General features: G+C 60.2%; 1 protein-coding gene across 3 annotated transcripts in view; it reads right to left on the bottom strand.

The window, feature by feature from the left end:
- Positions 1-2,220: 2,220 nt before the first annotated feature.
- The window catches only part of HHIPL1 (HHIP like 1), a 31,108-nt gene continuing 20,660 nt past the window's right edge, over positions 2,221-12,668 (bottom strand). For 2 of the 3 annotated variants that reach the window (XM_078447863.2, XM_078447864.2), the window contains 3 exons: positions 11,912-11,993; positions 8,590-8,672; positions 2,221-6,365 (listed from right to left, as the gene is read on the bottom strand). In XM_078447863.2, coding sequence (XP_078303989.1) covers positions 5,830-6,365; positions 8,590-8,672; positions 11,912-11,993 — 701 coding nt within the window. In that variant the 3' untranslated portion in view covers positions 2,221-5,829. Of the gene's footprint in view, positions 6,366-8,589; positions 8,673-8,722; positions 10,350-11,911; positions 11,994-12,668 lie in introns of those variants that run through there. The other variant, XM_078447865.2, reaches the window with a different exon arrangement.

The following is a 12,668-nucleotide window of genomic DNA, read 5'->3' as shown; positions in this document are numbered from 1 at the left end:
CCTAGCTCCGCCCCAACCTCAACACCGCCCCCCCGCGCTCAGGCCCCGCCCAGAACATGAGATCTTCTCCAATCACAATGCCCCTTCTGGCTCAATCCCCCCACGCTCCGCCCTCTCCCCCCCCCTCCTCCCCAGGCCCCGCCCCCAGCTCCTCAAGCTCTATCCTAGCAGCAGCTCCGCCCAGAACGCGTTGTCCTTGGCAACCCCGTTTCCTCCGCGCTTCCTGCCCCGGCGGCAGAGCAAGGTCCAGCTGGCTGTTTCCGCCCCCTAGGGCTCCTGCAAATAAACGCGTTCTCTGCGCGCGGTCCTAGGCCCCTTTCCTTCTCCCTGAAACCTCCCTGGGAACCCCATCCCAGACTCCAAACGTCCGTATTGCGCCGACTGTTCCCAAAACCTCTCTCTGGAACCCCCAACCCCCACAAGCTGGCTCCGCCTGCCTGGCGGGTCCACGCCTAGCGTCCCTGGTCTCCTCGCGGGGCCACGGGGCAGGTGGCGAGGACCCCGGGGACACGGGGAAGCTGTGTCAGCGACTGAAGAGCGCACAGCTGGACCAGAGTCTGCTCTCCCTGCGTCTTGGCGCCTCCAGGAAAAGCCAAGTCGGAGGCGCTGACCCCAGTCCGAAGGAGCCCGAGTTGGAGTGCGTGAAAGTCTAGGTGCGCAAGGTGGCCCCTCGAGGGAAAGCGAGAAATGTGCCTGCCGTAGCCAAAGGGTATTTCTGAAGTAATAACCGAAACTTCCCTCCCGTTTACGTAACCACCTTGTCTTCACCCGTCTGGGTGACACAAATGCAGCCAGTTTTGCGCTGTTAGGTCTCATTTCTACGCTGGCGGGGGGCGGGGGGGCACCCAGAGTGGGAGCAGGGGATGGGAAGGGCTGGGTGTACACACTCCTGGTCCTGATAAAGCTCCAACGGGCTGGGGAGGAGGCACCCAAAGATGGACGCTGCCGAGTTCCTGAGAACGGGACATTCCCCTGCTTCGCTCGTGGGCCAGTCCCGGAGAGGTGTGGGGGGCTGGAAACAGAAGGTCCGTGTACCTCTTTGCCAGGTGCAGCCAGGGACAGCCCCCACTACGGACAGAATTCTTCGGGGTGTGTGGGCTGCAGGGTGACGAAGAGGGCCACAGTTTAAGAGCTGGACCCAGAAGAGACAGGATTTCTGTCCCCAAACCACCGCAGCCTGGGCATCCCTCCTGGCGCAGAGAGCTGGGGAGCCGCACGCGTCTACGGTTAGGGGGTTAGGGCTGGGACACGTTGGCCTGCCACCGCGCCCCCACGTGGCGGTGAGAAGCAGCCGCTGGCTGGCCCTGCTTGGAGCGGTGGATGGGGGTGGGCAGGTTATACAGCCCCTCCTGGTCTGTGAAAGCACCAGGGGTTGGGGGCAATTTGGAGGGAGGGCTCCCAACAATTGTCTTTTGACGACAATGCCAGGTCCTAAACTGCCCTAGGCACAGTCTGGGGTCTCACATGAGGCAGGCATAGGGAGAGCCTCAAGGTACATTTGTGAGCCTGTGCAGCTAGAGCTCAGGAGAGGCATGGGCGTTAATACTCTCTGGTGCATCACTCAACACCAGTAACCTCTGACTTAATGTGACTATGGCTCAACTGGCATTTCCGTCAATAGAGCACCCCTGTCCCTGACTCGGGCGAGTCAACAGTGTCCCCTCCCCATGTAGCAAGTCCACTGCTGTCCCGCTGCCATCTCATCCGATTCTCCCAGCTCTCCTGTGATCAGGCCACCCCAAAGCTCAGGTGGGTCTCAGACGGCACTGGGCAGGCAGCACTACAAGCTGCCAGCAGAGGGCGCTGCCTGGAAGCATGTGGCCAACCACCTGCCCCTTCATTGGAAGGTTTAGACTGGGCTTTCCGGTATGGTAGCCACGGGCCACATGTGCCAATCCAGCCCGTGAAACATGGCTAGGCCACAGGCATCCGGGTGGCTCAGTCAGTTGAGTATTTGACTCTTGATTTCAGCTCAGGTCATGATCTCACGGCTTGTGGGATCAAGCCCCACGTCCAGCTCTGTGCTAACAGCATGGAGCCTGCTTGGGATTCTCTTCTTTCTCTCTGCCCCCCCCTCCCCCACACACACACATGCTCTCTCCTTTCTCTCTCTCAAGATAAACAATAAACATAAAAGAAAAAAAAACATGGCTAGTCCAAGTTAATATGTTCTGTGTGTGTAGACGCTGGGTTGATTGGATATAAAAAATGCTTTAAAAATCTCATTAATATTTTTATATTAACTGTTACATGATCATTTTTGAATATGCTGCATTAAAGAAAATATATTATTAAAATTCACTTCACCGATTTCGTTTTGCTTTTTTAACATGGCTACTAGAAAATTTTCTATTATGGTTTGCATAGTATTGGACAGCCCTGTAGACAGTGGTTCTCAAAGTGTGGCCCCTAAGCCAGCAGCTTCAGCATCAGCCGGGGTCGCAATGCAAATGCTCAGCCCCACTGAGATTCACAGAGTCAAGAACTCTGATGGGACCCCAGCAACCTGTGTTTTAACCAGCCCCACAAGTGTTTCTGCTCAAGTTTGAGAACGCCAGACAGGAAGTGGTTTCCCAGCGGGAATTGTTGAGGGAGATGCAGGTCTGAAGTGGCTGTCCTCTGAACAGGAGACGAAGGCCCTGGCCTGGCTGGGGCTTGTGAGAGGGATGCAGGTAAACAAGGAACAAACGAAGCCCCATCAGGGGTGCTCAGCCACACCTGGAATGTCCCTGCAGCATTGGGCTCCAGGGACTCGAGAACTAAGCTGTGTGATACTTGGGCTGTAGCAGCCCCTCTCTGGACCATGTTCTGAGAGAGCACTCTAACTGCCGACCCAACGAGAGGGGGTGATGGCAGAGGCTGATAGGGAACAGAGGGAGCCTTGACCCCTGGGGTCAGCCCTTATCCCAGAGACCAGGAGGACTCTGAGGCAGGAGCAAAGTCCCTGGGGACAGAGTCACTTGGGAACACCCCCTCCGCAGCCAGCCGTAGGCAGTGGAGTAAAAGGAGCACTGGACAGGGAGTCGGAACCCGGCTCTGCCTCTCTCTGGGCTTGTGTCCCCATCTGCACGATGCCAGGGGCCAAGGGGAGGTGGGGGAGACACTGAATTCAACGCTCTTTAGGCAGCAGCGTGACCGCCCCCAGAGCCCTACTGCCTGGTTTCTAATGTTGGCCGTATGACATTTGGCAAGTAACGAAGCCTCACTGGGCCTTGGTCTCCACATCTGTACAATGGAAGGTGACCATAACACCCGCCTCGTAAAGTTAACATGAGGATCGAATGACTGAATATTAAGTAAAACTTTTAAACGGTGCCTGGAACATAGTAGGTGCTCAGCAAACGTCAGCCACCCACCCGTATTACTACTTAAGGAGTGGTGTGCCTGTGTCAACCTCCTTGCTGGGAGTCAGGCTGAAGCCTAAGCCTTGTTTGGAGCTTGAGGGGTCACGAGGTGGGGGACCGGAGGGGGGCAGCACCCCATCCAGAGGCGCGGAAGGGCCTGGGGCTGCGCCCAGTTGTCCCACAAACAACAGTGACACTCGGGGCCCTGCTGAGGGCTGGACCGCTCCACCACTTGCGGAAGGTACCAGGAGCCCCAGATGGTGGCACCAGGCTGCCACTGCTGAGGTACAATGGGAGATGCCCCCCGTCACCTGCACCCCACTTCCCAGGCCACACCTGGTGGCATCCTGACCTTCAGGCCTTGGAATGAAAAGGGGGCTCGACAGGGTGGGGAGGGGCAGAGTGTGGAGGAGCCCCAGGAAGAGGCTGCTTCGAGCCACCCGCCCCCAATTCCAGGCTTGGGGAAAAACAGCTCTGGTTGCCCAACTGGGGAGGGCCATGGGGCTACCCTGCTCTGAGGGCCCCCCAGCTTCCCTGGGCTCTAGTCTCAGCTCAGCCCCATCTGGGACAGGCCTAAGACACTCAGCCCCCCAGGCTTGTTCGGCCTGAATAGTCCCCATGGGCCCTCCCCTCTCCTAGCACTGTTCGGAATGTCCCCACGACTGGGGAAGATGCCCGTCAGCCACCGCGGGGCAGTGGGAGGAGGCTGACGGCCCACCGCGGGCAGGAACACCCCTGGGCCAAGCTGCATCGCCCTCTGGCCTGGCAGCACTGGAGCCAGAGGGTGCAACGGTTAGGGTACCAGCAGGTGCGAGAGCCAGGCTGCGTGTGCTCTCATCTGGCTCCTCCCCTCCCTGGCTGTGCGCCTCAGTTTCTCCACCCGTGAAATGATGAGGAGAAGAGTGCCATTCAAAGGCTCAAATGAGTTCACACATACTGTGCCATCCGGACGATGGTGCCCAGCACACGGGCCACACTCAACAGCAGGGGCTATGGTTTCCAGGCAGGGCTCAACAGGGCCAGGCAAGCGGCCAGGGCCCAGGGCCCTTGCCAACCCCACTCAAGGCAGAGGTATGAGGAGTCCCGGAGGTGACCCTGAGCTTTCGTGTGCTGTCCCGGATTCCGCACTCCGTGTCAGGGAGCAGCCAGGAGGCGCGCCCCAGCCTTGCCTGTACCTTTTCCTCTGCTGGGCACAACCACCCCTGATGCCAGCTCAACTCTCAGGATAACGGATGGACAGGTTGGGCTGGGATGACCCACCCAGAGCCCCAACAGGCCCTGACATGGGCTCTATCCTGTCCTCACTGCCCAGGGACCATCTGTTTGCTCTCTCTGCGCCCCCACCCCCCAACAGAGGCTATGCCCAACTATACGTGACAAGCCTTGACAGACCTCCATGGAGCGGCTGGGCGGGGGAGGGGCTTAATGGGCAAAGGAACTTCCACCAGCCCCCCTCCTCCGTCCCCACCTCCAGATCCCAGGCAGCATGGATCAGAGAGAAGAGGCAGGAAGGGGGTTGTAAACAGTGACGTTGTTGGCACAGCTTTGGGTGACAGAGCATCAGTAGTCTTTCTGGACTCCTGGGGGGAACCGCTGGAGGAATCGGGGGTCCCTGGGATTTCACTGAGCCGTGTGGGGATGGAGATGACCGAAGTGGCTCCAGCGCCCCCGATACAGCCTTTAAAGTGGAGAATCCTGATGCCTCACTCACTCGCTGGGGGCCGTGGTGCTTGGAGTGGCCAGATGGGCGGCTTCTGTCCCAGTGAGCACTGGAGAGTCAGGTCTCAGGGCCAGGGGACCCAGCATTGTCCCCAGAGCACCCACATAGACCCAGCATGACAATGAAGCCCAAGGTGACCAGAAGGCTTCTCCCAGAGGTCATCCAGTCCCCCCTCCCCAGGTGCTCACCTCCCCCTAGGCAGCCTGACCCTCACTCAGATGCCATGGCCCACGGGTCAGCCCAGACCCATCCGTCTAATACCTTCCCTTGGCCCCACTGCCTTCCTGTTCTCTTGGGCACCTCTGACTGCTGGGCCACGGGTTCTCAGGCCATGCTCCAGACGGTCCAGGGCCTTCCACTCCAGCCCTGGGCAGGACAGGCCTGGTCCCCTCCCTCGGTCTGCCAGCTGTGCCTCTGCTAACTCGGCCAAGGGCCATGTCTGCCTTTGAAGAGTAGCAGCCCTCAGTGCTCAGGGTCCAGGGCCCGACTGTGTTCCTGCACGTGCCTGAGACGTCTGGGAGCAAGGAAAGAACACCTGGGGCCCATGAGCACACAGACCCCAACACGCTGTGGCTTCTGGTCTGCAGAAGACACACGGGCAGGGACACAGAGCGCACACACACCTCACACGGGGCCGCAGGACGGCGTTACAGATGGGCCCCCTCCGCCTCCAGACTCGGGCGCGCACCCGGCGCGCTCAGGGCGGAGGGGCCCTGCCGGGCCCCGGCGGGAAGGAGGTGGCCTGGCCGGCCGGCAGGTGCTCGCCTACAGGTCAGGGTCCTCGTGGCTGCACACGACGCCCGCGTCCTCCTGGTGCCCGCAGTTGTGCGTGCCCACGGCGGCGTGCGTGCACTCCAGCAGGTTGCGCTCGCCGCCCGCGCAGCGCACGTCGTCCAGGAGGATGGGCAGCCCGTGGCCCTCGCCGAACTCCGCGCGCTTGGTGGCCCGCACGGCGTGCGCAAAGCCCAGCTGGCGGCACACGACGGCGGCGGCCTTGGTGTCCCAGGCGTCGTCGCACACGGTGCCCCAGCGGCCACCCGCGAACACCTCCACACGCCCGCGGCCGGGACTCAGGCCCGCGGGCCGCACCAGGCGCACGGCGCCGTTCGAGGGCGCGGGGTCGGCCGTGCCCGGTCGCCCCCGCCGCCGCCCGCCGCCCCTCCGGCCCCCCGGCCGCCGAGTGGGCCGGGCGGGCCGCGGGGTGGGCGCGGGCCGAGCGGCTGTGGGGCGGCTGCGGCGGGGCGCCTTGGTGGGTGCACGCGCTGTGGGCCGTGGGGTGCTCTCCTCCCTCCGGATGAACTCTGCGCAGAGGAAGAGGTGGAGTCAGAGGGACCCCGGCGCCCACACCACCCCCGCTCTCCACCCAGGAGTGCAGACCGCCCCCCCACCCCCCACAAGGGGAAAATGTTCTCATTCTGCCCCCGGCTCTGACCCTGAGGATGGGGTACCTCTTGGAGGTGCCAGCCTGGAGCTGGGTGTGAGGTGCTTCTTCATTCTGTGCACACTAGCTGGCAGCTGGCTTATGCCAGTCTGCTACTGGGGTCTCCCCCGCCTGCCCTAGTCTTGGCCTTCTGGGAGTCTCTAGTCTGGGAGCAGGGACGCGGGACAGACCCTCACGCTGTCAACTCGTGAGCCCGGTGGAGGGGAAGGAGTGTCTGGGAGGGCTTCTCGCAAGTGACCCTTTCTGGTTCCAATCTCCTGCGTAGGGGTGAGGACGCTGACGCCCACCGATGAGAAGAAAGTGAGGATCTATCTCATCTAAGGCAGACGGGCAGGACGGGAACTGGAGGGCGCAGGGCCTCCAACGTGAAGTTCTCTCCTCCAGGCTGCTGGCTGGGGGCTGGGGCCCACACTGACCAGAGCTGGGGTCGGGGACAGGGTACCCTGGCCACCTACCCCAACACGGGGCGTGGGGAGCTGAGGCCGGCGACTCCTTGCGTCCCTGCAGCACGTGGCCCTCACACTTGGCCCTGGTCAGCCACAGAGATGAACCTCACCCTCCATGAGACGCTGCCAGGAGAGACGGCACTCCCAGACTACGCCATTACTATGGGGAGGGATCCCAGGGCCACCAGTCCAAACCCTAAACCTCCCCACCTCAGCTGAGATGAAGGCTGAGAAAGGGTCTTAATTCGAGGCCACGTGCAGGTCAGGGCCAGGAGCCCAGCGACATGGGCCAGACGCTCCCCTCCCTGCACACTGGCCCCCAGACCACCCACAGGGAAGGACTTCCGGCCCCCAGGCTGCCTCGCTTCTGCTTTGGCTCTTGCCGGTCCCCCGCTGCCTAGACTGCGCCCCCACCCCACCTCCAGCGGACCTTCCTCTTCATTCCAGGCCCCAACCCTCAGCCTCCAGGAACCCCCCACCCCCACCCCAGTCTTGCACTGCTCTGGGTCCCCATGGCAGCTGGCACACACTTCTGTAAAGGCCCTGGGGCCATAAGTGACTTCTCTGTCGGTCTCAGCCAGGACAGGGCCCGGTCTGCCTTCTCCTGTGGCCCCAGCATCCAGCACCGAATGGGTAACTGTAGAAAGTGCCAGAAACTGCTGAATGAATGGAAAACCCGCCAAGGCCTGGAACCAGCTGCCTCTAAAATGAACGTCCCAAAACACTGAGCTCATTCCTTCCCCCAACTTTCCTCTCCTGGGGGCACCGCCTCCTCAGGGCTGGCCACCCCCAAATGCCAGGTGTCGAGCACACCCCCTCTTCCTGCCCCCCTATCCTTCAGCCCACCCACTGGTGATCTATCTGTTGGGCACACTTGGCCCACTGAAGTATTTCCTTTGGCCTGCAGGGCGATTTTTTAAATTTCGAACCAGAGTTGCCCAAATTTGCAAATGGGGAGATCGTATATAACCACCTGAGCAGGCAGGGGCTGTGTCTGTCTTGCTCAGCGGTATGTCCCCAGCATGAAGCACGTGTATGTGATAAGCAAATGGATGGATGGATGGATGGATGGATGGGTGCATTTTTCCTGCTTCTCTTAAGAATGAATGGTCTGGCAGCACTGGTCTGTGTTCCCACCTAGCTGGGGCCCAGGGGATAAGACCCCTCTTCAGGCATACCCTTTCGGTTGGCCCCAGACGCCAGGGACCATCATCCGTGGCCTTGGCTGGCCCTCAGGTCATGGGTTTGCACCCACCTCCCTCTCCACCGAGCTGGTCACAACGGAACCATCCTATGGCGGCCCCAGGCAAATGCCCCCTCTCCTGGGGCTCTTGCACCTGAAATGACTCATTCCAGTCTTGCTCCCCTGCAGATCAACCCACGGTCTCTGCCCCCAAGAGCTCTGAGTGCACCTGGCCTGGGGCCCGCCGTCTCTCCCTGTTCCTTGCCCCCTTGAGGCCACTTACCCATGACCTGGGTTTAAAGAGCTCCACCAACTTTAACTGAGTGTCTGATGTGTGCCACTCCCAGTGCTAGGCACAGGGGCCTAGGAAGGGCATCCAGGGCCAGCTGGAAGGACCCTCCACCCAGCCGCTACAGGCTACAGGAGCTTCCCTCCCTCGCCGTGTGGGCACTTACTTTCTTTGGGCACGAAACGGATGAGGCGGCTCCTCACCTTCACCCGGGAAGGCTGGATCTGGCACGTGCCGGGTGGTGCCCGTCTGCTGACACACAGGAGGTCATGAGTGCCTCCCCGCCCAGGGGAGCCCGCCCCGAGCATGTCCCTCTGCCACCCGTTCTCCCCCTGCAGCCAGGCAGGTTGTGCAGCCAGGCCCAGGCAGGTGTGGACAGTATCAATGGGGGCCATCTGTGGAGGCACCTGCGGTGTGGCCCGTGGCAGCCTGCGTGCCCCAGGCTCTAGGAGCCCAACCCCAGGACAGAGATCCTGCAAAGGGCCCGCTCGGCCTCTGCTCGGAGAGCACGGGGGCCGGCGGCTCAGGCTTTCCTGGGCCACTTGGGATTCAGAGCATGAACTGTCCTTGGGAATGTGATCAGCCCACTTCTGTAACCGCGGCTGCAGCCCGATTCCTGAGCCCCACCGGAGCCCCCACGCCGCACAGCCTTTGAGGAGGGTCTCTCTCTGCCCCTCTGGCTCCTGGATTTTGGTGATGCGGCATGTGAGGGCAAGGTAAGGTCGGTCTAGAGATAAAGGGCCAGGGAGAGCCTCAGGGCTGGCACCAGAGGCTGAGGGATCCGGGGCCCTGGAGGGTGGGGTTTGAGAGGACTGGGAGAAAAAAAAAGAGTCTGAGAAGGGTTGCCAGGGCTATGAATTGGGCCTCCTTTGACATCCCGGAGGGGCACAAGGAAGGAATGGGATTCCATTTTAATTAGCTTTTGGCTGTCGATCTGTGAGTCTCTGAATGGGACCAGCCCTATTCTGGGACTGGCCTACGTGAGCCCAGACTTCAATAGGGTCCCGGGAGCACAAGGGGAAAGCCCGAGGGGTGAATGGCCAAGTGACGCAAGGTGACTTCCAGACCGGCTTGGCCAAAGAGGGAAACTGAGGAGGGATATGGGCCTTCCCGCACCCGGAGCCCGAAGACACACGGCCAGGCACACTCGCTTCTCAAAGCTGCGGACCGGGTGGGTTTCCTGGTTGCCCTGAACCCCAGGTAGTACCCACACACTTCAGACAGGCCCAGCACGGTTTTGTTCCTTAAGGAAATCATGTAAAAACAAAAACGAAAACAAAAACTCTGTTCTGCTAAAGGTGGGAGCTACCCCCCCGCCCCCGCCAATGCCGCAGTCGTTGTGTCGGGGCAGTGCTGGATGCCCCTGCCACCCCTCGCCCACTCCTGATTTCTTCATTCCCCGTGTTCTGCAAGGGAGCCTCTAGGCAGTACGTTGTGGGTGCAGAGAAAGACGTGCATTCTAACAGAGACACACAAAAGGGACGAGGGAGAGGGCGGGAAGGGAAGGCGTCTAGCCTGTTTCTGGCTCCCCACTCCAGGAGATCTAGAACAAGAGACCTCCCTAAGCCTCGGGTTCCCTCCGTCACCAGGAAAGGGCGCTGCGTGGCAAAAGGAGATGACGGGTCTGAGGCAGCCTCTGGTATGAATTACATGCTCCATATATGTGATATTTCCTTAGAGAAGCACTCTTTAAAAAAAGGAGGGGGGGGAATAACCTAAATGGCCAAGGAATGGGTAAGATAATTACGGCGCAGTGACTCAACAGCAAATTACACAGCCATTCAAAACGATCCTTTGGAGAACGGTATTACACGGTGGAGATGTGTATACAAAGCGGGGAAAACGAACAAAGAAAAATGCAAAGTTTGCGTGTGCTCCTTTGCGTTGACATGAGTCCTGGAACTAGCAGATAAAGCCCGAGGAGATCTGGGGCAAATGGAAAGGAGGGAAGAAAGGAGGGAGTATTTCTGTGTTTCCTAATAACGATATCAAGAACGAATAGATTTGTGTTAAAAAAAAAAAAAAAAAGTGTGGTCAACAAGGAATGTCTGGGAGGCTGTCACAGGCCAGAGGAAGCTAAGGAGACAGGATGGCTGAGCATAAAATGGCATTCTGGACAGGATCCTGGAGCGGAAAAAGGACAGCAGGGGAAACCCAGAGAAACCCTTTAATTAATAGCAATGTGTCAATATCGGTTCATGCACTGCGACCCTGATGATGCAAGATGTTTACGACAGAGGACATCAGGCGAGGGGTGTGTGGGAAATTCTGAACTATCTTTGCAATTTGCCTGCAAATCTAAGCCTACTCTAATTTTTTTTTTAATTATTTTTTTTAAAGTGCGATGATGTTTTTCAGGATTTTTCCAAAACCAGCGTGTTTCAAAGGTCAGGGTGACTGTCTGTGCCGGGGTCTGCCACACGTGACCGGATGCTTCAAGAGCACCTGAGGCTGTGTGCTGGGGGGTGAGCACCAGCCGGGCACAGTCGGGGGCAGCTGGCCCAGGGGCAGAATGGAGGCTGACTGAGAAGCAAAACTCTAAGGGCGGAGAAGGGGCTGAAGAAAGATCACCATCATTCATCAGGCGTGCCTGAGTCTCCGCTCTATGCTGCAGGCCAGGCCCAGGGCCAGCGCCGACTTTGAAATAGTGAAGACGACAGTCTTAGCCCTGGAGACTCCAGGGTCAGGAGGAGAGTACAGATTAGGGGTCTGAGTGGCGAGAGCCTAGGGGAGCCCCGGACCAAGCCTGGAGGGAAAGGATCCTTGGAGGCAGTGAGGCCTGAGGCGAGGGGTGGGGCTGTGCAGTGGAGGGGTCAGGGCAGGGCTCCAGAGCCAGCTGCCTCGTCCCAACCCCAGCTCCGGCTCTGGCTGGACCCGGGGCACTCGACTTTACGTGATTTCTATCCCTGCAAGCTAAGCAGCTGAGAAGTCAGTGAGCTTCACGGGGAAGGAGTCAGAACACCGCCCGGCACCAAATCAGTGTCTTTCCATGCAGAAGCAAAACAGATGGAGACGGGCAGGGGGAGAGTCAGGGAGGTGTTCTGAAAGCTCCAGCATGTTCCACACAGTGGCCAGTGGCTTGGTTTCCCCAAGGGAAGGTGGGAGGGCAGCCTTGCGGTGGGGACTGGCGGGCATCAGGGTATCTCAGAGGGAAGTCAGGGGCTGGGGGCCTGTCGGGTGGCGCGGGGGGTGGGCTGGCCGAGGAGTGAGGGGCATGTCAGAGAGGAGAAAGTGCAGGGTCGGGGCGTGAGCAGAGCTGGATTCGAGGTGGCATATCCAGTTTTGAGGCCTGGGTCTGCCCCTCACCAGCACTATGGGCTTGGCCAGTCACTTCCCTTCCCTGGGTCTCAGTGTTCCCTTCTGAAAAATGGGGCTATGAGTGATACCCACCCCCCCCCCAGGGGGTGGCAGAGAGGAAAAGAAGGCAATGGAGGCGAGGACCCCTGGCAGACAGCAGGAGCCCAGGCAGTGCCGCGGGCGGGGCTTACCTGGAAGGGTCGATCACTTTGTAGACAACCCCACGGGCCGCTGCGGCGCTCGGCACGCCCGTTGACATGAAGTACAGCTCCCCTTGGGCGAGAAACCGGGCAAGGAGTGACAACACGGCCTGGGATACGGTCCCAACCGGCCCCACCCCCGCCCCCCGGCTCCTCTCAGGCTCTGACACGGACCCCAACCCCAGAGAGCCGTGCCAGGGGCCTTCCAGGTCTGCAGGAACCAGAGGCTGGGAAAGAGAGCAGTCTACAGCAGTCTCCGGGGCTGCGGGCCGCTCTGCGGGGACCGACCCACCGTCTTGCCTCCTCCCTGGGGACCCAGCTCCCCGCCTGGCTTCGTGCACAGCACCACACACCTCTGGGCACAAGGGAGGGGCCACAGCCCAGCTCCCCAGCCAACTGCTTACTGCTTACCTTTGGCACATGTGGCCCTTTGAGCCCCGGCTTCCTTATCCCCAACATGGGATATAGGGGATCCTAGGGCTATAATAAGGCTTCAAAGAGCACCGACTAAATGCTCAATCGATATTAGCTATTGTCACTGTTGCTATTATTGTCATCCTCAGGATCCGGGTCCTGCCAAGTCCTGGAGACTAGAGTCTCTCTCCACTGACCAGCAGGCATCTCCCAGGCAGGTGGCAGGGGCAGAAGAGTCCACGCTTGAAGCGGGGGGCGGGGCCCCTGCGCTGAGCCCCATGTGCGCGCCTATAGCTCGGGGACAGCCCCGCTTGGAGCCTCAGTTTCCTCGACC

The sequence above is a fragment of the Panthera onca genome, chromosome B3 (genome assembly GCF_046562875.1).
Source record: "Panthera onca isolate mPanOnc1 chromosome B3, mPanOnc1 haplotype 2, whole genome shotgun sequence".
Taxonomy (NCBI): Eukaryota; Metazoa; Chordata; class Mammalia; order Carnivora; family Felidae; genus Panthera; species Panthera onca.
Note: the sequence above shows the minus strand (reverse complement) of the source record. Positions and strands in the feature narration are given on the sequence as shown.